At 39.6% G+C, this 23,046-nt stretch overlaps 1 protein-coding gene across 1 annotated transcript in view; it reads left to right on the plus strand.

Annotated features, from left to right (window-relative positions):
• The window catches only part of ube2f (ubiquitin-conjugating enzyme E2F (putative)), a 37,604-nt gene extending 15,407 nt beyond the window's left edge, over window positions 1-22,197 (plus strand). Inside the window, exons 5-9 of the mRNA XM_031291645.2 lie at window positions 1,484-1,554; window positions 2,036-2,093; window positions 8,422-8,454; window positions 9,472-9,534; window positions 20,565-22,197. Of these exons, the coding sequence (XP_031147505.1) occupies window positions 1,484-1,554; window positions 2,036-2,093; window positions 8,422-8,454; window positions 9,472-9,534; window positions 20,565-20,615 (276 nt within the window). The 3' untranslated portion in view covers window positions 20,616-22,197. The remainder of the gene's footprint in view (window positions 1-1,483; window positions 1,555-2,035; window positions 2,094-8,421; window positions 8,455-9,471; window positions 9,535-20,564) is intronic.
• The last annotated feature ends 849 nt before the right edge of the window (window positions 22,198-23,046 follow it).

Consider the following 23,046-nt stretch of genomic DNA (forward strand, 5'->3'; position numbering starts at 1 on the left):
ATCCCTGGCAGTTTTATGACGCCTGCCACAGAATTAAATTAACATTCAATCATGAAAGGTTAATCGATTCATAAAGTTGGGCCTAGTGGCGTTCAAGGAGAGAAATGCTCCCGTGGCAGATATTGGCGAAGAGTAGTATGACAAGACAGAAAGTTTCAGTATATAACTGGTAATAAAGTCACATTAATAGTAAGAGTAATTTGCTTTCTAGTCTGTGTGAGTGTTCCTGCAGCAGGGTTTCAAACAAGTTGAATTGAAGATTGAGGGTGGAGTTAGAACAATAAGAAAATAGTACATTGCAGTAAAGACATTGTGAGTACATTTGTAAAGTATATTTTATGTAAGGGATAATGTAGAGCGAGGCGGTTGTTATAGCGAATACAACCCCGACAGGGTGATCAGGACATCCTTTTTGCACAGCCGCTGCAGTTGACACACCTGTAACGTTAAACATGTTATAATACAAGCTAACTAATTAGCGGTGTTGTCCCTACGGCTGAAGTTACTGCGTAGCGATCATAGACCATATATAAAGATGTAGAGATGGCGCTCACCAGATCTGCTGTCGTTGCTTGAATTGGAGGACAGAAGTTGATCCACGTTTCCCCACTTTTTGCCACAGCTGATAAATTATCCGGACTTCTTTTAGCGGATTGATATAGCTGTCCTCTAGAGTGAACAGAACGGCGACCATAGCAACGCTCTGCTATGCATGGCAACGGTGTGTTATCCTTAGCAACGGTCTGTTATCAAGAAATAACAGACCGCACGCAGAATGCCTTCGAATTCAACCAAGCAATGTAATAATCTATAATTTATTCAATATAAATATATAGATACTTTAAAACATGTAAGCTGGCTTTCAATTGTCAAACTCTGAAACTGAGTTAATGAAGAAGCGCCGTGGGGGATGTTTTCTCTCTCAAATTTGAATATTGTCCTACTAGACAAGTTAAAAGCCTCAAACCACAGTGGGACATGGAGCACAGAGACAGAAGGCACAGAAGCCTCCATGTTGACCAACAACAGTGAATAAACCATCTGTGAACACTGGCCTGAGTTTTGAGGGCTGGTCTATTCAAATGCTCATGACTAAAGAATTTCACAAAAATAGAGAAAATGGGAAATTACGCCACACAGAACATTTGAACCACAGAGGTAAAAGCTGTAGTTGTCTCGATACATCATCACTATATAATACATAAATGAAGATAAAAACTTGATGTTGTGCCCTGATTTAATACTGGTCACTGATGAGGACTTCAGGCCTAAAGCTTACCTAGTAAAGTACGCTATTTTGCAACAGCAGCATAACCATGGAGTTACCTCCATTTACACCTTCTGCAAAGACTTTTATTATATAAAGATGATCTGACAAGTTAATATTGGGTATTAAAGGTTTATTAAATTAAAAGATTTAAATTAAAGTAAATAAAAACGTGTCTCTCTCCTTTCTTAATTTTCTCTCCATGTTAATCTCCAGCCTCCTAAAGTGAGATGTCTGACCAGAATATGGCATCCTAACATCACAGAGAATGGAGAGATCTGTTTAAGGTAATGCTGCCGACACCTCCTTCACGACTCACCTACAGTGCGAAGCTTCTTCCTCTGTTTAGCTCTAGTTTTCGTATTTTACTTTAAGTTACATTATTGTTCTCCCTGCTAAGCAATTGATAGAAAAAGCTAATAAAAGAGTATTCCCTTAGCTACTGTAGACATCCACTCTCACCCACATTCCCTGAAATGTAATGGGCAAACCCTTAAAGGGACAGTTCACCCCAAAAAACAAAACCATTGTTTTGGTGTGACCACCACCAAAACAAGTTTATGTGCTTTTGGTTTGGGGGTGAACTGTCCCCTTTTAAACAATGTAGCTTATCACATTCTTGAAAATGTTACAGTTTTGTTCATGATCTTGCAGTTTGTAACCTTCAGCAACACTTTTGGCATTGCATGAGGGTAACAACCTACAGTGACAAGCTGCCACAAAGTGTCTTAGATAACATGCAAGTATTTCTATTTTTTTTTATTTCAGCCTATTGCGGGAACACTCTATTGATGGCACAGGCTGGGCCCCAACTAGAACATTAAAGGTAGGTACATTGCATTTATTAAAGAAAATGTTACTCTCTTTTAGAACTCCGATGTTTCAGGGATTTCCAACTGCATGTTTTTCTAGAACAGGAAAAGTGTAGCATGTATTTATCTGTCTTCAAGTTGTGGGTGGTGAATGGACTAACAGGACTCTACTCTCCATGTGAAATCAATCTGTATTTCAACAGTGTTTAGTTTTACAATGAGGGTAAGATTTCTTTTTTACAGCACCTACAACAGTTGTGTAGTAGAATAGACCTTATACTGTGATATTTCATTGTTGGCACATATTCCAGTCCAACATGAAAGCACACTCCTTTACTTTTTTACTGTATACTTTTTATTGTCTTCCAAGTCAAACAACAACATATAACATGAACACAAGAAAGAACACAGATACATAACTCCCCCACCTATGCCCCACACCCCACACAGTCAGATGGAAGAAAAAAAATACACAACCAAACCAATTCAAAAGCCCAATAAAGCACAACCAAACCACAGAGAGAAAGTATTGGGACAATTCAAGGACATATGACATAACAGACAAACAAACTTAGATAGACTGAAAACGAAGAGCAAGACAGGGAAACAGGACAAACAAATTGGCAAAGAAGTTAAAGAACGAACACATGGAGGAAATTGCAAGACAAGGCACAGCTGGAGTGGGCAAGGAACAGGAATAACGAGGGAAACACTGATTGGGTAACAAGACAACGAGGACTGAAAACACAAAGTCGGGCTGACGAGGTGTTGGCCTTGGTGTTATATATGACAGGTGTTAATTGGAAAACATGCAGAAACACATAAGGACAGGGCACTCACAGACAACTCAAAATAACACAATGAATAAAACAAGGAACATGAACAAAAAACCATATAACCTTTAAGAAATAGATACTGGAATGAAGACAACTAAAGACATCCTGTTGCGCTGAAACAAAGAGTCTAAAGACCACTGGCCACAGGGCAGGGCTGTGACAAAATGAGCACTTTCTGCAAGTTGATCAGAAACTGTTACTACAGTTTAAAGCAATGGTGTGGTGCTATCCCTATTCAAGATTTGACTAAAATTATATTTGATGGCAACTCCGGTGTGGAGTAGGCCTGCACAATAAATTATTAGAAAATCGCGATCTCGATTCACCCGTTCACAATTTTAAAATGACTTCGATTTTATATATATATATATATATATATATATATATATAGTATTTTTATTTTCCTTCAATTAATTTATTGAAAGCATTTGACATGTTTTAATTATGTTAAGACATGTTCAAGGAGTTCAGATAGAGCCTGTATCAGGGCCATATTTAGTTAGTTATGTCACTATTTTTGGTAGCCTACTGTACTTAAATGGCCAGTATGTACTTTATTTTCTTTATTCACTGAAGCCTCTGTTTACAGGCTTGTGGTGATGCACAATGTGCTATACTTGCCAAAAGAAAATCTATGTTTGGTACTGCCAATTTGTTTTGTTTTGTCATGGTTCATGTGTGCAATAAACATTACACTTTGTGAGAAAAAAATCGTGGCAGAGAAGCGTGATATCAATTTTAAGCTAAAAAAATCGTGATTCATATTTTTCCCTGAATCGTGCAGGCCTAGTGTGGAGCTGAATGTGGTTATATGGTGAAGCTCTGCCTTCCATGTTTAATTTTGACTCAAACATTCTGATACAACCGACACATATCTCTGCTTCTCAGCAGGGACGCAAGGCAAGATCAACATTCCTCTCAATCACTGCACTGGGATGCACTTGTAATTATGAACATATATAAATGTATGCATATTAGGTGCAGTTGCCTTTAGAAGTGGATGCAGAGGCATTGGATGCCCCTCCTACCCCCATTGCCAGATTTACAAGTTTAGAGGGTCATCCAGTAAATCTTGTTACCTTTTGAGTTTCCTGCCTTCTTCAAGAGTGCTCTTGAAGTTATTGTCATGATTTGTCTTATTCTCAAGGATTCTCTTCCCCCTTTTTTTTTTTTTTTTTATAACTTTATGTCTAGTCAATCTGGAGTTGTCTGCACACATTAACATACTTGGGAGATCTTATTTTTCTGCTTTCAGTAGAAACTGAAATACATAGCTTTCTTGTACAGAATAAAGAACACATTCTACGTAATTGAAAATTGTGAAGCTGGATAAAGTTTGTTTCATTGCAATGTCATCATGACAGGTTTAGTGTCTCCATATCACTGAACACATTATGTTCCACTTTGCATGACGCCAATCACATGATACACCAAGAAGAAATGGAAGACTTTGCCATGAAAACGTACCTTGCTCTGAAATGAACGATCAGCCTGACCATCTTTTATTTTAGCCATAGTGAGTTCCCCTCTGAAGGACAGTACAGTGACCTTTTGATGTTGCTCATAGATGTGTTGCTTTGGCATTATCGTGGCCATCCATTTCTTATCCCTGGCCTGTGTGTGACAGTGGGTGGATGTTTGTTTTGTGTTCCAAGTTTAAATGCAGTCTATCGTTTGTTAAACGTAGATGTGGATGTGGTCATATTTGAGGGAGTGGTCAGGCTTGGGTTCATGTGTGTCAGCGACTGTCCCTGTGAGTGCACAAAAATATGTGAGAAAAAGTAAGTGCAAAAGCTGTGAGTCAGAAAGGATTGTGTGAGTTTTTGAGTGGGTGATGATGTCCCTCTTCACTGGTCACCACTCGTCTCCACTTCAGCACACACACACACACACACACACACACACACACACACACACACACACACACACTGTAAATTAAACAAAATACATTTTCAAAGCATTGAGTGGAAAAAATAGTCATGTCAAACTCACCACTTTGTTGCTTTGAGTTTAGCTTTTTTAAGCAGAAATATTTCATTTTGACAGGTACTATTTCTCTGTTTCTATTTAATCTATTTTTGTAAAACAGCTGTATATTTAAAGGCAGTTTAATGGACGTATTGTAGAATTGAAACAAGGGTGCTCTCGTAGACGAAGGAGTGGGTTTGCAACAAAGGTCCTCAGCTGGAATCCACTGAGGATGTTGCAGTTGTGGTATGAGCCCCATCCATTTAAGGTGCTTTCTCTTGTGATGTTAGCGACTATTTGCTGCAGCATTTGGAGTTCATGATGGTTCAACTTTTTCAACTTCCCACTGGCCCGCCGTGTGACCATAGTCGTGTTTCTATTCGCATATGTTCATGTGCATTTTGAAGCATTGCATTAGAAAAGCTGAATGGAGACGTCAAATTTCAATACAAACTTTTTTTCAATTGCGGCGAAAAGCTTTTGTGACAATAAACAATGTTTCTGATACTAGCAAAACTTGCTATAATAATCATGTCATATTGCTAACCATTTCCTCTATTCTAAGCTACAATCCACTCTCTAGCTGCTTGATGCGTTCCTATTCGGTGGATAGCAGCAGCCTGTAGTTTGTGGGCTGGTAGGATTGGAGGTAGTCAGGAGCTGCGGCCGCTCATTCAAAATACAGAAAACCCAGTTTCTGCAGCGGTAACTGCTCGCTGTCTGAGAGCACTTTCAGGCTACCAGGACACCCCTGCAGTTAATTACAGTAAACATACTGATTCTAAGATGTTTTTTGGAAAAGTGTACTCCAACCAGACAGTAAACAATCAGAGCTTGTGTTGTCTTTGTTTTCAATGTCACTCACAATTATGATTATTTATTGGATCATACGTTTCACGGCAACTCACAAATTCTACCCTCTCCGTGGAAGGACGAACCTCTGGCTGCAGTCAGTGTACCAGCACTTGCATTGAATTTGACAATTTAAAATGACTGGGGGCGAGGAACAACTGCATATACTCTCATCTCATTCATCTTAAATGCATGTTTGATGCTTTCATATGTCAGCACTTTCACTAACATTAGGTTGGAGACCTAATTTACCTGTTGGGCCACAGACTAGAGAAAATGACACCACCCAAAACCAGCAGTCAGTCAGACTGGCGGTGAGATGTAGCTGTATGTAACACTAGATTTGGTTTATCAAAGATGCAAAGCAACAGAGAAAAGAAAATAATCACAACAGAAACGTCAGATAGGTCGGAACCTTTCAAGATTCACTATATATATATATATATATATATATATATATATATATATTAAGCGTTACAGTTACGGTTGAAAATGACAACATGACAAATAAAACAAGTTTGCTGATTTCGCATTTCTTCACAATTGAAATCAATGGCCAGTTGTCTACCCAAAAGTGTGTTGTGTTAAGTGTAGTCTATATCCACAACGTTATTCCACTTCCGGGATTGCTCCATTGCCGCCGGAAATACCGCCTAATGTCCTTATTTTCGGTCACCTTCCGCTTTCTTTGTGTTGGCGTTTCAAACTCTGGTGGATTTATGAGGACTATGGTTAACTGCTCCTCAGATCTCTGCAGGGTAAATCCAGACAGTTAGCTAGACTATCTGTCCAATCTGAGTTTTCTGTTGCATGACTAAAATAAATTTTGAACGTACACATGTTCCACCAAAACAAGTTCCTTCCCGAGGCTATTTTGCAGCAGCACCGGGACTCTGTGCGCCGCCCATGACAATTGTGATTGGGTTAAAGAAATGCCAATAAACCAGAGCACGTTTTTCTCCCATCCTGGAATGCTGTGTGGACTAGCCAGACCCTCCTCCGCAGCGTTGTGGAGGAAGGTGTATGTTAAGTGTGACATGGTGATTTAGTCTATACCGTAGCCTTTAGAAATGAAGCCTCTAATAACAGGCTGGCTCTAATAAAAGCTGGTGCTAGTTTGGTTTCAATTCAACAGGAATCAGACAAAAACAATGTTTGTTTTTTTAGTTTGATAATTAAACCTATTAGTATGTACCATGGTACATAGGAGACGGAGAAAAAGCAATGCATTTTTCTTTGGGGTTAGTTCAGCCTGGAATTCTCTGCAAGATTATTTTAATTTGCCTTAATCACAGAGTTAGCGAAACAGACATGTTGTTAGTTCAGGGCTTTATTTCATTATGTAAATTACATAAATACATGTGTGTAGAATGAGCAAAAGTTAATTAAAAGGAATCCCTGAAACTATTACCTTGAAATTGTCGATCAGCGGACCGTCTAACAGTTGTATGCAGCAGCACCCAGTGAAATAAAACTTCCTTTATTAGTTGGTCTTCTGTGATGTTTTCCATCACTCTTATATTCTGTCACCATGTCCCTGCATTTCTTAGTTAGATTTCACTTGACTATTCCTGAAGGTAACAAGCAGGGCATAATGAAAGTTGTAAGCTACAATAAAAAGGCAGTTATGATTGTGCCTTTGTTTTACCATACACAGAACCCTACAGCCTCTACTAGCCACTGTCAAACCTACTCTATAGTCATATCCTGCTTGTTGCAGTGGTACATTAAAGATTCCCATGGCTGCTTTGTCTCAAGGGAAATGTTGAAGAGATTCTTGTGAAGGTTATTGCAGAATAATATATGCACTGTTCATAGTGGTTTCCATCTTAGAGACTGGAAGTTGAAAAGCTTGCATTTCGAATTTACGGAATTTACTTGACAGTCGAGCAAAATTAAGTGGGTATTTAGTATTATAGTGCATCGACACTAATTGTTGTAGTTGTTTTCACTTTTTTTATCATTGGCAGGAGAGTTTCCATTCTTATATTCATTTAGCTGTGGTTTCATTTTATAACTGTAAGGTGATAATGACTGATAATATTCCAAAAAGATTTGTGATGGGACAGTAAAAATAAGTCACTGCATTTTTTTCTCAGATGATCAGCATTTGAATATACTGCTATTAAGTTATATAATGAAGTATCTGCTAAACGTACAAATTGTATAACTGCATATGAATCCATAAAACAAAGATGTGCACAGTAACTTTGTAACAAGTTCTTTGTCAGTGCCATGCAGCCTTTTTGTGGTTTTGATTGATTTGTTTAAGAACAGATCTTTCTTTTCGTCATAAGACTAAAAGGAATTTATAATAACATAAAATATTAAATTGCCAAGTGTCACCACTCTGGCTCCATTCTTACTGAGGACCCAGACAAAATGTCCTGTTATCTCATATAAAGTAGAAGCCTTTAGCATCGTCCTCATTATTCCTCTAATTTAGCGTCAGCTGAATTAATGTCAGTAAAATGATTCACCCCTTTCATACTATATACACTACCCATCAAACATTTGGAATAAACTGCCAAAAAGCTTGATTTGGTACAGTCAGATGGCTGAGAGGACTGCTCTGTATGTTTGAATGTACTTTCTTGCTTTTAGGTTGTAGAAAAGCTGTCTGTGATGCAATTTGACCATTTCTGTGCGCGACCATTAATGTTTTTTTAATTCTTTTTTTTCCTAGGACGTTGTCTGGGGATTGAACTCCTTGTTTACTGTAAGTTCTGCTTGTTTTTACTTTAATACCATGACATATTACCTTCATGTTGTTAGAAACTGAACTACCTAAAGAAATGAATTAAATCCACACTACAGAAGTTTGAAGTTGCTTACTGTATGTAGGTTACACCAATGACATTTGTCCAAGCTCAGATCAGATGAACCAAGGCTTTTGTTTACCTCTCTTTACAGCGGAAATAAGACCATCATTTCTGACTTGGGGGAAATGATCTTTCTTGTTATGAAGAACACTTTAAAATTATAGGGAAATAAACACAGTTGTGATTACACATTATTTTATCAGCTTGTGGAAATGCATCCCCTGCTGGTTCTGGATGTCCCCTTTTGTCAGGTCTTGAGTTTGAAAGTAATTCATTACAAATTCTTCAGAAAATGAAGATAACTAATCAGCTTTCTGGTCATGTTGGGAAAGATGTTTCATCGTTCAGAAGAATATTAAAATATAGGGAGGATAAGATTTGACTGTGAATATGAGTGCAAACATGCTTCTAAATATCAAATGGAATGGGGAATATGTTAAATAAATAAAAATAAGTTTCATTTAAACATTTTGGATGCCAAAGTAAGCCGTAAGTACGCAGCTGATAATAATCAGATTACTTAGTTTAGTCCAAAATATGCATACTTTGCTAATTGCAAGCTTGCATAAATCTATCATTGATTGCACTTTGAAAGCGTCCACACTCGGCCTGGGGTCAGCACTGTGTCTATGATGATAATGGTGATGGTAATCTGCATTGATGTGGGGCCATGCCCTAAATTGTACCTCTTAATCAGGAAACAACCTCTCAGGCATCCTCCTTTTTATCTCTCTATGAACACTCCCACACTTCGCCTTGCTTGTTGTGCATGGCATCTCTACGGCAACAGCTTAATTATAATGTTTTGTTTGTCGCAATTGCAGTATCCAGGGTGACACTGCAGACAGCAAATAGTGCTGACGTGGGCAATTCTTCATGTCTTCTCTCTCTTTCTCTCTTTGCCTCTGCACCAGGACCTGTTGAACTTTGACGACCCTTTGAACATCGATGCTGCAGAACATCATCTGAGAGACAAGGTGAGGTTTTACTGACACGCTCGGGGGGATTGTATCTTAAATTCTGTTTTATCATCAGACATAAATTCAGTGCAAACTGTGACTTGAGTCATTGACATGCAGACGATTCACTTTTGAAGCCTCCCCATAGTGTCTCAGATATGCTTATGGTCTCCATAATCATATTCATACCCTAGCTTCTGTTGACAGCCTGCATAGAAAATGTATTTGGACAAGACGTACAGCTGCTGCAGAAACTCAATTTTCTGCTGCAGCTTTGACTGAATTATGAGATATTCAGTTGAGAGAGCTTTAATCTGGTGTAATGGGATGAAGACAAAAAGCAAACCTCAGCCTTTCTGAGCAGAGATGGCTATGATGTTATATTCCAGAGCTGTATGCATGGGACATGTGCAAATGGTGTTATATTTTAACAAAAATAATAAAAATGATTTAATTATGTGCCTAAACAGTAGACTGCAGACTCTACAATTTGTAAGTCACATAAGCACCCACACATCTCACTACCTGCTCCTTGGTGATGTAGATATATTGTGTATGAGTGATTCTGTATGTATGGGTACACATATGCATGCCTGCATGTGTTTGTGTTTCTATGAACTGTAACTTTAGTTATACGTTATCTCGGCCTTACCATCCAGTGTAGTTATTATTATATTATACATACACAATGATGCGCGTGTGCAAGCGGTTGAATGCCAGCCTTGCTCTAAGCAAAACAAATTTGTTTCCAAAAGATAAGCACCCTGGCTAATTGATTCTTGACTTATTCCCTATATCTCTCCCCATTTGCACTCTCCCATTTATTTCTATCTTGTGCATCAACTCTCTTCCATTCAGTTCTTTATTGGTACATCAGTGTCAGAGAGTGGACAAACTGATGTTCTCAGTGTTTTGCTTACAGTATTTGCTTTCCTGGATTGCCAACCAAACTAATGTAACTCTGCAAGGAGCCTGCTGGCCAAGGTAATAGTTGTTAGTTGAGCCCGAGCTGAGACGAGCTAAAAGCCTTTTAAGGTACAACATTTGACCTTTGGCACTTTGCACATAGCTTTTCCCATGATGCATTGGGATGTATCCAGAAGTGCGTGATAATGGTTGCCATGTGACCCCATTAGATGTGAAATAATTTGTGTGTGTGTGTGTGTGTGTGTGTGTGTGTGTGTGTGTGTGTGTGTGTGTGTGTGTGTGTGTGTGTGTGCGTGCGCGCGTGCGTGCGTGCGTGCGTGCGTGTGCATGTGTCCGTGCAGGAGTGTGTGTGCGTGCATTCATGCGTGTGTGTGCCTGCATTTGTGCGTGCATGCGTGTGTGTTGTTGTGAGAGGGAAAGGGAGATTGAATGTGCAAGAAATAAATGGTGGTTTGTTGCAGGGGTTATGATTGTTTAGATTAGCCAATAGTCCCAGCAAGTGTAGAGGGAGAGTGTCAATTGGGAGCCTTTCATGATGTAAATGCAAAGAAGTCCTTGTTTCTGGTGTTGAGACCCAGATTAATTTGTTAGTAAGCCAAAGCCTCTTAGAAATGTCTCTGAACAGCAACAGCATGTATCTATCTAAAAAGGCAGGAATAAAATGAGGAATATAATGCACTGTATTCACTTCCTGCTGTTTGATTTAAGTGTCCTAATTCTGAGAGTGGACTACACTCAATGGAATGAAAAAAGTAACATACACTGATTAGGTTAGCAGTCCCACAGTGCAATGCATTTTTATGTATTTTATAGATGCAAAAATGTATTGCTCACTATAGAGTCAACTGTTGTCTATTATGGAGGGAGGAGTGAACAAGGGAGTGATCTGGTACACATCTCATGTCTTTGTGCAAGCATTGGGTTCTATGTTCTTTATGTATACTTTGTTGGTGCAGGAGCACATGCAAATGGCTTCTGCAGGGCCCAGTCACAGGTCGTGGGTTATACGTAAAACATTAGGGACACTGATCTAGCTTTATTTTCAGACACCTGTTCAGACAGAGGTGCTGGCTTCACTATTTTGCTGTTAGGCAACCAATAAATCAGCCGTCAGTCACCTCATGAATGTGGCAGAGAGCCTTTGCTATTTCCATGTACTGCTTCAAATGCCAACTAAAAAAAATTAACTCTACTCCCTGGGATAAACTGTGAATGCATGAACAACTATAGTCTACGTTTTCCATTTTCTTTGTTTACGACAACAGTATGGTTAATTATGTGGCACGGAATGATACAAATTTAGAAAACTCTCCAAACACTGAAAGTGGCACTTAGCAATCTTGATCTTCAGAACTGCTTGTGAAGGACCTTTTTCAGTTAAAGAACAAATCCGGCACAAACTGAACCTAGGGGTTAATAACACATGTGTACTGAGTTGACCGTTCTCTGGGATTTGTTTTCATGCTAATGGAATGTTACCAGTTTTATCGCAAACCACTAATTAGCTTATAACGCTAGTCATCGGGGCACGGGTAAAGTAAAAAGAAATCGCTAGTTCTATACCACTAACAAGGCTCAAAATAGCACCACACTTCCATGGTAGCATAATGAGGGTCCCTACATGTAAACCGAAGCATTGAGAACTTTTGACTGGTCGTGACTGTTTCCCCAAGATGGCGCCTGCCTGTATATGTGAACGGAACTGTCTTTCTAAACTATCTTTTTAATAAACTGTCTGTACACTTACAAAGTTCTCAATGCTTCGGTTTACATGTAGGGACCCTCATTATGCTACCATGGAAGTGTGGTGCTATTTTGAGCCTTGTTAGTGGTATAGAAATAGCGATTTCTTTTTACTTTACCCGTGCCCCGACGACTAGCGTAATAAGCTAATTAGCGGTTTGTGATAAAACTGGTCACATTCCATTAGCATGAAAACATATCCCAGAGAACGGTTGACTCAGTACACGTGTTATTAACCCCTAGGTTCATTTTGCCCGGATTTGTCCTTGAGGCAAATGTCTCATTTAATGCTTTCTTTACTTCCTAAATGGAATGTTCCTTATAGCACCTAGAGGCAACAGGGCACTTACTGTGCTGTGTATGAGTTCCACCCACGGCTGCTAATTAACAGAATGCAGTATGCTCCCAAAACTGTAAATGTAGAAGATGTATGTGTTTTACCCAAAAATACTGAACCTGAATCTCTCAATATTCAAGAGAGATCAAATTGATACTACTTTATTCTCAGTGAGTCATAAAAGAAATTTAAATTATTTTTTACGTTAAGTGTTGGTGCTGCTTCAGTGTGCTGTTGTGGTTCTCTGGAGTCACAACAACTGAAAACACAAAGACATCCATCCATGACCCACTCCCACTGAGTTACAGCCTGCTGTAATCAACTTCAGCAGCGAGTGGGTGAAGCCGTGTGTGTGTGTGTGTGTGTGTGTGTGTGTGTGTGTGTGTGTGTGTGTGTGTGTGTGTGTGTGTCAGCATACAAGTATGCTTGTGGATATGTGTGTCTGTCTGTGTTGAGACTTTTGAAGTGGAACTCCTGTGGGTGCTCTCTAAATACATTTGCTAGTTAAAGTGGCTGAAAGGAAGAATCCAAATGGGCAATTTGTGTGTGTGTGTGTGTGTGTGTGTGTGTGTGTGTGTGTGTGTGTGTGTGTGTGTGTGTGTGTGTGTGTGTGTGTGTGTGTGTGTGTAATATTGTACCATTGTTGGTTGTTAGTGGCTTTTTGTGTATGTACATGCACAGACACCTTTATAACATACACAGTTAGTAAGGATGGCACTTAAATGGAATAGATTTATTGGCTTGAAAGAGTCTGCAGCTCCAGCATAAGCGGTGTTTACATGAATATTTGTGTAATATGGAATTCTGAAATATAAAAAAAATATATATACTACTATACTACTTATACTATTTTTAGTGACCCAAATAAAACCTTCTTACAAGGTAGGGTAGTTGACATTGCAGACTGTCAGGTAGAAGTGAGAGTACATCCCCTGACTGACGTCCAGGGATTATTTCAAAGCACCCTCTTTGTCTGTGGCACTCTCTCAGTACTTATTTGTTTGAAGCTTTATAAAGACTGCTGACAAATACTTAGCTGTGCAATGCACAAGACAGGGTTTAAAAAAGGGCCCATTGTATTGTATTTACTAAATAAACTGGCGTCACATCAAGTCATCTTCAATACATCAATACATCACAATATTCACTGCATATGTTACCGATGAGGAAAAAAAGGAAAACAAACCTTTAAAAATTTTACAAAAACTCTGGAAATACAGCGTGTTATACATTGTATCTTATTTAGTTTTAAAGACAGCAATGGCGGAAACCGTCTCAACGATGTGAACCAAAATGAATAGCCCCTTACCCTTTAATACACCACCCAGCAGCATGAACATGTGTCATTTATTAAATGGCAAATGTCTATAAAATGGCAAAAGGCTGACCTGCCATAAATCAGATGAGTTCAGATGTCTTCAGTACAACACGTACCTCATTGTTTCAACTGAAAATATAATTTAGTTGCCAGAGTATCTGGCACATATTGCAAGAGATTTGTTTCTGTTAACTGTAATATGACTACTACTGAAGCACATAGTGACGGAGTGGGACCTTGGGGAGTGTGTGACCGGTTAAGCTCCAGAGTTCATGCGTCCCATCGTTGCCTTCTGAATTCTAAATTCTCTACATCTACATTGATTGTTACTCATCAATGTGAAAGAGCCCCTTTCTCTCTTTCTGTCTCTTACATCCTCACACCCTGGCTTCCTCCGGTATCTCAAGTGGCTCAGCCTCTTTAATCAATAGTCAGTTATGTCAAGCGCACATACCATGTGTTAGATCCTGATCTGGCTTCTGTCTCCATTATTTGTTTTCTGTCCCTGAGTAGTGATCGATGTGGCCCTATGGGGTCTCATTATACCAAAGGAAGAAGAGACATCAAGGTTGTTCCTGAGTCACATAGGATCCTGATTAAAAACAGCTTACATTTAATTCAGCTGAGCATAAAGCCCAGTTCAGACTCTCCATCTCCATCAGCATCTCCATAGCAATGACTCTTTGTACTTCTGTTCTAACGTTTGACTTGTCAGGATTTCTTTTGTTGCTGGATAGAATTTGTAGCATCTTAAATCCTTCAGTATTATATATGCATCTTGGTCTTATTGCAATAATGTAACAAAAGAGCTTGGCAGCTCTGCTCTCTGCTGACTGGCTGTCTGTCTGTGTTGCCCTGTAAACCTGCCAATTGAATGGAGAAGTTGTGAGCCAAAACCTTGACTATACCAAAATACACTCACCAACTCTTGATGAGGTGGAGGATGATTCAAACAAATTGATTTCCTGGAGAGTCTGGGTATGGCCATGGTATTAGTGATGCAAACTGTGACAGAGAGCAACGCAAATTAAGGAGGAAGGTGAGGCAAATCTTAGTTTCTTGTCACAACAGCCTCCTCCTATTTTTTTTTTTTTTTAGCCCTTTGCTATTTACAGTATTTATGTCTACAGACCGACTTTTCGTCTTGGCTCTGGTTCAGCACCACACTGCTGAAGTGTGCTTGACATAGAGAGTGAATCCCTATTGTTGGGGCTAATGTGTCACAGTATTTATCCCGTTCCTTCAGACTAATGCCTGTGATTGCATCTCAGCTGTGCTATTATCTGATGGCATCTCCCGTACAGTATGGCTGATTAAAGTTTAAATGTAATGCATCAGGCTCTGTCGCTCTTAAAAGATGGTTTGTCTGTCATTATTTGGACATTTTAGTATTTTATTGTGTGTATGGTCTTCTTTACTTTGTGTTTTTGCAGCCTATATAAGCCGAGTGTAAACTTCCAAAAATCCTGTGGGTTAATTATGCAACATTACACATCTTTATCATACTTTTGTATATGTTGTATGTATCTTTTCACCGGCAGACCATATCCCTTTCCCAGCCACCTAAAGTTTAATTCAGAATACTTCCATACATAAAATAAACCAAACTTCCATCTACTTGTTATATATGCAGGCAATCGAAAACCCATTACTGATGGCTTAAAGAACTAAGAACATGTGGTGGGCCATTGACTTGAATTCAGTTTTAAACTGTGCCAGAGATCTTTTCCCAATCAGTTTAGTGCTTAACACTACCTTGAGATAGATTATTGTCCTCTTAATGACGGGTTGTAAATCAGCAAATAAATGAAAAAGTTTAAATACTTTCAATATAAGAGACATAGAGTTTAGTTTGCATAACAGTTAAGACACTGCTGGGCCTTTTTAACAATGCCATCGGTATTTTCATCAAATCCAAGTCTGTCATTAAACACAAGTATTTAGTCTAGATAATCTCAACAACTATGCCTTGAATAATTCTGGGAACACACATTTTAGTTTCTTTATCATTAGTGCTGGATATATAATGAAAAAGACTCAACCAATCACATTATTCAACTTTGAGTGTGGAGTGGAAAGCCGCAGACCACACTGGAGTTCACTTATATGAAATCCTCACCATTTCCAGGTAAAATCACTTTTCTGGACCACACCCAGCCGTGACAGGGCTTTGACATTTTTACTAAACTTACAGAATTCTCAAAAGAAGAAATCCTCTGTCAGCGCAAGTGTGAAAACACCCGGGACTGTTGAGTGTTCAACCCTTCTGCATCCCTTTTCATCTGTCTCTTCTCTATTCCACTTATTCTTTTCCCTGTTCACACCTCTCCTCTCCTCTCCTCTCCTCTCCTCTCCTCTCCTCTCCCCTTCAGCATTCCCTTTGCAATCTGTTTGCCTAATATATCCAGGGGCTTTCCGTTGCTTAGTTATCAACTTTTGGTTTAATTTGCATCCCCTTCCCTCTGATAAATATTTTGTGGTGCACATTTTGAGTACCTGAAAATATCGCTGGAGAAGAGGAGAGTTAATTGCCTCCGCGGGTGAAATAAAGCAAAAAAAAAAAGTAAGTTGTAGCCTAAGAAAGTTTTTAATTGGCTGCAGGGTTTGCTTGGAGTCTTCAAACTAATGAACGCCAAAGTAATTTGCAGTCTCAGCCAGTTTTCTGCCGTAAGAGAGAAATGGTGGACAAAGTAAGAAAAAAGTATGAGGTCAATTTATGTAAATTCATCTTGTAAATTTGTGTGAGATTGCATTGATAGGGTTGGCAAACTCATCCTTCAAGTGAATGTGTTGGTCTATCTTCTTTTTTCTCTGGTGTCTGTGCAGCCTGCAAACCTTCTACAGTACTTCCTCATTTTCTCCACTAAATGGCATGCTGTGTGTACGTCTGTGTGTTTAAGTCTTTGTTTTTTTGGGGCTCTTCCCACAAACATTTACAGAAGATCGCAAGAGACAACTGGGTAGACAAAAGATGCCAGAAAGACAGGCAGGTGGAGGAGCAGTTACAGACGGTCCAATATCCCATATTTACATGTTGTGTCCATTTAACATTGCACAACTTGAGACAAATGGACAAAATATGTTATTCTATTGAGGCGGACCATGTTTCTGCTTATTATTTCATCTTTTTACCAAATAGGATGTTAGAAACCACCAATTGGCACAAAAGCAGACTGATATACAACATATACCATCTATGATCCCGTTTGAATTGAGCCATGGATTACAAATATGATGTTCGTCAATTTAAAAGATAATTTTTCAACCAAAGAAAGTCTCTGTTATCCGTAGGTTTGTCATAGTACCACTTAGTTTTGTGTGAAACCGCTCAGTGAACTACAGCTCTCGTCTCACGATTTACATCATCTAACTTGATGCTCAACTTGCTCGCTAGCTAGCTTAGCTCTGTTCCACAACACATGTAACGTTATCTTACCTGATGTGTTTTATCCAGTGAAGTGTTTTCAGCAGATAAGCAAAAGAACAAGCAAGATCCGCTGCTCATTTGAGTAACGTTACATCCCTGGTACGATACACACAGACATCGTAGCTTCAGCGAGACGTCATCCATGCGACATTGAAGTGTGTAGTCTTTCTAATTGTGTATTTTCACAGTCTTATACTTCAACAGTTTAACAATAAACTGAGACTTTCTTCGGTTGAAAAATTATCTTCTAAATTGAAGAACATCATATTTGTAATCCATGGCTCAATTCAAACGGGATCTCTCCATTGACCCTCATATTTTTTCAAAAGATAGGTCCCATTGGCCGGAAATAGAAGGGCGTGACTTCGGCTCTCTATATGGATAGGAACTAGTCTGTATCCCTTGTCATCTTAGGACATTGATCTCTGCATTGAACGTTGCATTGATCATCATGATGGTGCTCAGTCAGTCTTGAGGTATAGGCTTTTGTCTGTCTTGCAAATGTCTTAACTTATAGCTTATTCTACTGATGCATGCTTACTGCAAGTCAGAATAGGTATTGCATTTCTAAATATGGAAATATTACACTGTAGCTTCACACAATTTAGATCTATTAGAATTGTGATGTGTAATAGTTTTTGTGTGTGTGCTTTTTAGCCATGCTAGCAGCATTGTTCTAGGGATGGCAATGTCTGTCTGTTGATCTTAACAAGCTGGATTGCCATGAAACTTTGTACAAACATTCATGGTTTCCAGAAGATGAATCCTAGTGATTTTGGTGATCCTCTGACTTTTCCTCTAGCACCACTAGCAGGTCATAGTTCTCACTTTTCCAGTGAGATATCTCAATAACTATTGGATTGATTTACATAAAATGTTGTTCAAACAGTCAAGCACCCCTGGGAATGAATTGTAATCACTTTTGTGGTATTTTTACCACCATAATCAGTTCAAAATCCCATGCCACTCAATTGCATATCAAGCATCAACCGCTGAAAAATAAAGTCAACAGGGAAGTGCCAAAAACTGCAGTTCCTGAAATGGCCACTTGAGGCTAGCTCCAAAAGGGATTCACAGTCTGTGCACCCAAGATTCACCGCTTTGGGCCAGCCGTGGCACTTGTAGCAATACAATAGGGCCTAAAGGCAAAGATCCCTCAGCAGCAATAAGGCCAATTCATCATCCTGCTGTGGACAGATATTCAAAATGCTCTCATCACTGCTGAGGTTTTTGTCACTGGCAGCTTTTTAGCATTCCTGTCTGTCATCTGTGTTCCACACACACACACACGCACGCACGCACGCACGCACGCACGCACGCACGCACGCACACACACACACACACACACACACACACACACACACACACACACACACACACCATGCCTCTGTTCTCCGTTTCTCCCCATGTATCTTTATTTTCCCTTTGACTCGTGGTTTTTCTCACGTTCTCTGCCTCTCGATCATACACAGAAGCCCCAGCAGTGCGTGTGTGACTAACTGACGACTGGAGCTGTGCGTAAATCATTGCAATGATGTCACTGTGGGACACTTGGGGCACTGATGGATGATCGAAAATATTAGACACAAGAGGGGGAGATAAGAAGGGGTGATGGGCTGAGGAAGGAGGGTGCAAAGCATTGAAACTAAAAATGATATATCTCTAGAGTGCATGGAGCACACTATTAAGTCAGCCACAAATAAACTGGTTAAATATTTAACTGTATTTCTAGTGAAGTGAATAGTAAATTGAGATGTGGGAAGCTGTTAAACAATTAGATGCATGGGTGAAGACACAACTACACAATAGCACACAGAACAACAGGCTGAATAGGTGTCCGGTATGTTAACGTAACACATTAACAGTTATTCAGCTACACAATAGCATAAAGAACATACCTTGGAGGCTGAATAGGCTAAATTAACATAACAAGCCAGCGAGTCCAACAAGCAAGTTACCGGTAACACACCTGACTATAAGTTGCTGGACCAGCCAAACTATGAAAAAAAGTGCGACTTATAGTCCGGAAAATACGGTATTGAAAAAAAAATGTAAACCGTTCTTGTTTCTCATTAGAAATCTGCATGGACAAAGTATGCTTAAACTGCAGTTCCACCCCACATTCAGAAGCTATAGGAATTGTTTTGGCGGTCTCTCATGGAAGTCATCCTATAGCTAATACAATTCTTTAAATGACTATGGGAACATTGATGCTGCCGAAACAATACCGACATCATTAATCCCAGAAAAGAATGTCCCCTTAGCTGGGGATAGTGTGCAACCAATTACGTTGCTATGATTTACAGTGTTGAGCTACAGTGCAGTGTTACTAAGCCATGCACTTTCTTGTATAGAAACAATAAAGGAAATCCTTTCGGAGAGGAAAGCTGCTGCTGCTCAAATTAATGTAACAGTCTACAGCCTTTGACCAAATCCATTGTATTGGGTGTGTACTGTCATGCATTCTGCATGATGGATTAAAGAACAACTGACTGAAATATGAAGAGGATTTAGACAAAGTTAAACCAACAAAGTAGCCCAAGTGGAAGAGAAAGACATAAAGGCTTGAAATGATGGACAGAGCCAAGGAAAAGAAAGAGGGCTGTTAGTAGAGGAAAGGAAGGAGAGCTCGATCAGGCGAGATGTAACGAGGAGGAATGGGTCATGGGAGTGACAGAGGGGTGGTTATAGGATGGAGGGATGGATGGTGGGCTGGGATGGAAAGAAGCCAAGCACAACCAGGAGGGGTATGATTAAGAGGAGAGGAAAACAGGGAAAAGGGTGGAGAGGGCACACACGACCAGAAGGAATTTGGCCAAGGAAATTCAACTCGAGTGAGAGACACTGTACATAAGATGTAATGTGGTTCTGCTCTTTTCCACTAGACATCTACACTACATTGTTTGTAAATTGAATTGTGTAAAAACATAATCCAATATGTCATACAGGCATTCAAAATTAAAATTCAAAGCAGCTACAAAAAGCACAAAGCTTTACACGTTTGAGATATTTTAAGTGTCCGGAGCAAACACTTCATTTATGGTTATAGCAACTCACTAATTGGTGTAATTTGTGAATTGGCCAGAAGTCCAAAAATTAACTACACTGTATATTTGGTTAAGTCTGTGTTGATGTGCTTTGTATTTATTGTTTTGTTTTTTTTTTACATGGTGAGTCATATTACTTCGTCACTGTTGATTTTATTACAACTGCTCGCCCCCTACAAATGTTTAATGTCTGGCTTTTCCAATCTAACTCTCATATTCTCTCTTTACCTTTCCCTGTCTCCAATCCAGGAGGATTTTCGGAATAAGGTTCAAGATTACATCAAGCACTACGCCAGATGATAGACGCATCGGCTACCTACATTAGCCTGCACCAACCAACCAAACTGCTCTACCTTGCCTCTGCTTATCTTGGCCAAGTCCCCCTCCCCCTCCACGTGTGTAAATCAACAGCCGACTCTTTGACTCTTACAACTCCCCTCTCGACACCACAGCCACGCCCTGCTGTTAACCAATTGCAATAAATTCCACATTGCGGGAATGAAAAAAAAAGAGAGAAAAAAATTATGCATTTAAGTAAAGACTTGCATACAAAAGTAAAATATGCTTTAATTATCCTAATCGATTGAGTGTTGGACCACAATGTCTGTTCATTGTGACGAGATTGCTGAATAAGGCCGCCTCCCTGAGGTGTCCCTCTGAGCCTGTTGGAAATGAGCCATGGCAACGATTGGCAAGGGATGTGATGATTCACCAGCCAGTAAAAAAAATAAAATAAAGGAAGTGACGTTCAGCTGTTAAAAAAAGTTCATGAATCAAGAGAAAGAATATCTGTTGCTGTCAGTCCTCTGTTCCAGTGCCTGCTATGTTTGTGTCGCAAAAGAGAAAATGCATGTGAGTTCACACACATATAAACACACACTGTCACATCCTGTTGTAAAAGTTATCACATACATACACGTTTCTATACACTTTATTATTCACACACACTGAAGTTGGAAAACCGCCAGCCCCACTAGACAGCATGTGAATGACCACATTGTCCCTTTCTGTTGTCATTCTTCATGCATGTGCACACACATACACAACACTCACACACAGACTTTCTGTTTTGTGTTTTCAGCTCCAGTGGGATAAAGTACGACTTTTAAAAAACCACAGCCAAATCAATTTTTCCGGTTTTAGATTCACCTCTTCTCTTTGCCCTCACTCTTTTCTCTCCTCACTATCCTTTTTTGTCTTTCCTCCCTATGTCTCTCTTGTTTTAGAAACACACACAGACACACCCACAACCACAGGTACCTTTTTCATTGACGATGGAAAGGTTCATACCTACTTACAGTGCAATCAGAAAGTACCGTACTATGACAGTGACACATTTTCGGTGTGTGGTCGCTCTGTGCTTTACAGTGGGTATATAATTAAACAGTGAGTACGAGTTTAAAGGACTGATTCAGATTTAGTTTTGCATCCATAACAAATAAACAGTGTAGGGATTGTAGCTCTCTTTGTACATAGTCCCCCAGGTTTAATGGACAACGTGTAATTGAACAAACAATGTGAAAGGGGTCGGTCGTAGTTATGAACCTACAGAGAATTATCACCCGCTCCACTCAGCTTTATAGAACTTGTAAGTTTTGGCTCATTGTTTAGCTGTCCGGCCCAAAACTTTACTCTTTTCATTCATTCTCACAGCTCTTTTACTGGTGGTGTTTTCGCCCAGGCAGCTGTTTTCAATGAAAAAGCTCTAAAATTCCACTGCACACTGCACCAAACAGCAAAAAACACAGCAACTAGCTGGTGAACATATTGGAGCATTTAGCAGCTAAAGACCCAGATAGTTCTGTTTATAGTGTGTATAATTGGTAAAGACCAAAAAAACAGAGCTAAACCAGAGTCAATATTACATTCGCCAGGGTCCAGAGTTTGCCATATCAACTTAAAAGGTGATGATATGTTAGTGTTGGCCATAAAAAAAAAATCCTTTTTGTTCGGTCCTAAAATTTGGGGATTAGGTATGAAAGGCCCACAAGTCCTACACCGTTGACTCGACATGGATGTGAAGTCAGCATTTTATCCTCAAAGTTATTGTTTCATAGCATTGTCATTGTGCTGCAGTACGGAATAAAAGACATTTTACCGTGCCACGACTTTTTGACTACATTGTACGCACTTATCATTCTGGTTTATGTGTGAGATTTCCCAAGCCAACGTGTAGTGTGTGTCTTCCTGGAAGGACAGTACTCCATTTTCTCATTATCTTTGTGTCTTGTATGGACTGTCTGTTTTTACTGTCACTGGATGTGAACCTCTAGTCAATTGCAGATGTTCATAAAGGCAGTTAGATAGCAAGCTAACTAGCTAGCGAGCAAACTAGTGAGGTGACACGCTAACAAGTGAGCTTACTAGCTAGCTAACAAGGTAGTGTTTTTCACTCGGTGTAAGGGACTCTTTTTCATCAAGTATGTGTGGTTCTTGACATCCATACAATGTGGATAACATTGGAGGTGTTGCCTTTGTTGCACTCTGGGCATGTTTAAAGGACTGAAAGTAAGCACGTTGCTCACTCGGTAGCCAGTTGGCATGCTTAGCATGCTTGCTACAATGCTTGTTAGCTCACTTGTTAGCTTGCTAGTAGTCTCGCATTGCCAGACCTATCTTCACCGCATTTTGTCAGCGCTGGAGTATGGTGTATCTTGCTACACTGCCTATCTATTCTGGTATTGGGGGGGGGAATGCATAGCGGAGATAGCGAGAGGGGAGGGACATCCAC

The sequence above is a fragment of the Sander lucioperca genome, chromosome 8, assembly GCF_008315115.2.
Source record: "Sander lucioperca isolate FBNREF2018 chromosome 8, SLUC_FBN_1.2, whole genome shotgun sequence".
In the NCBI taxonomy this organism is placed as follows: domain Eukaryota; kingdom Metazoa; phylum Chordata; class Actinopteri; order Perciformes; family Percidae; genus Sander; species Sander lucioperca.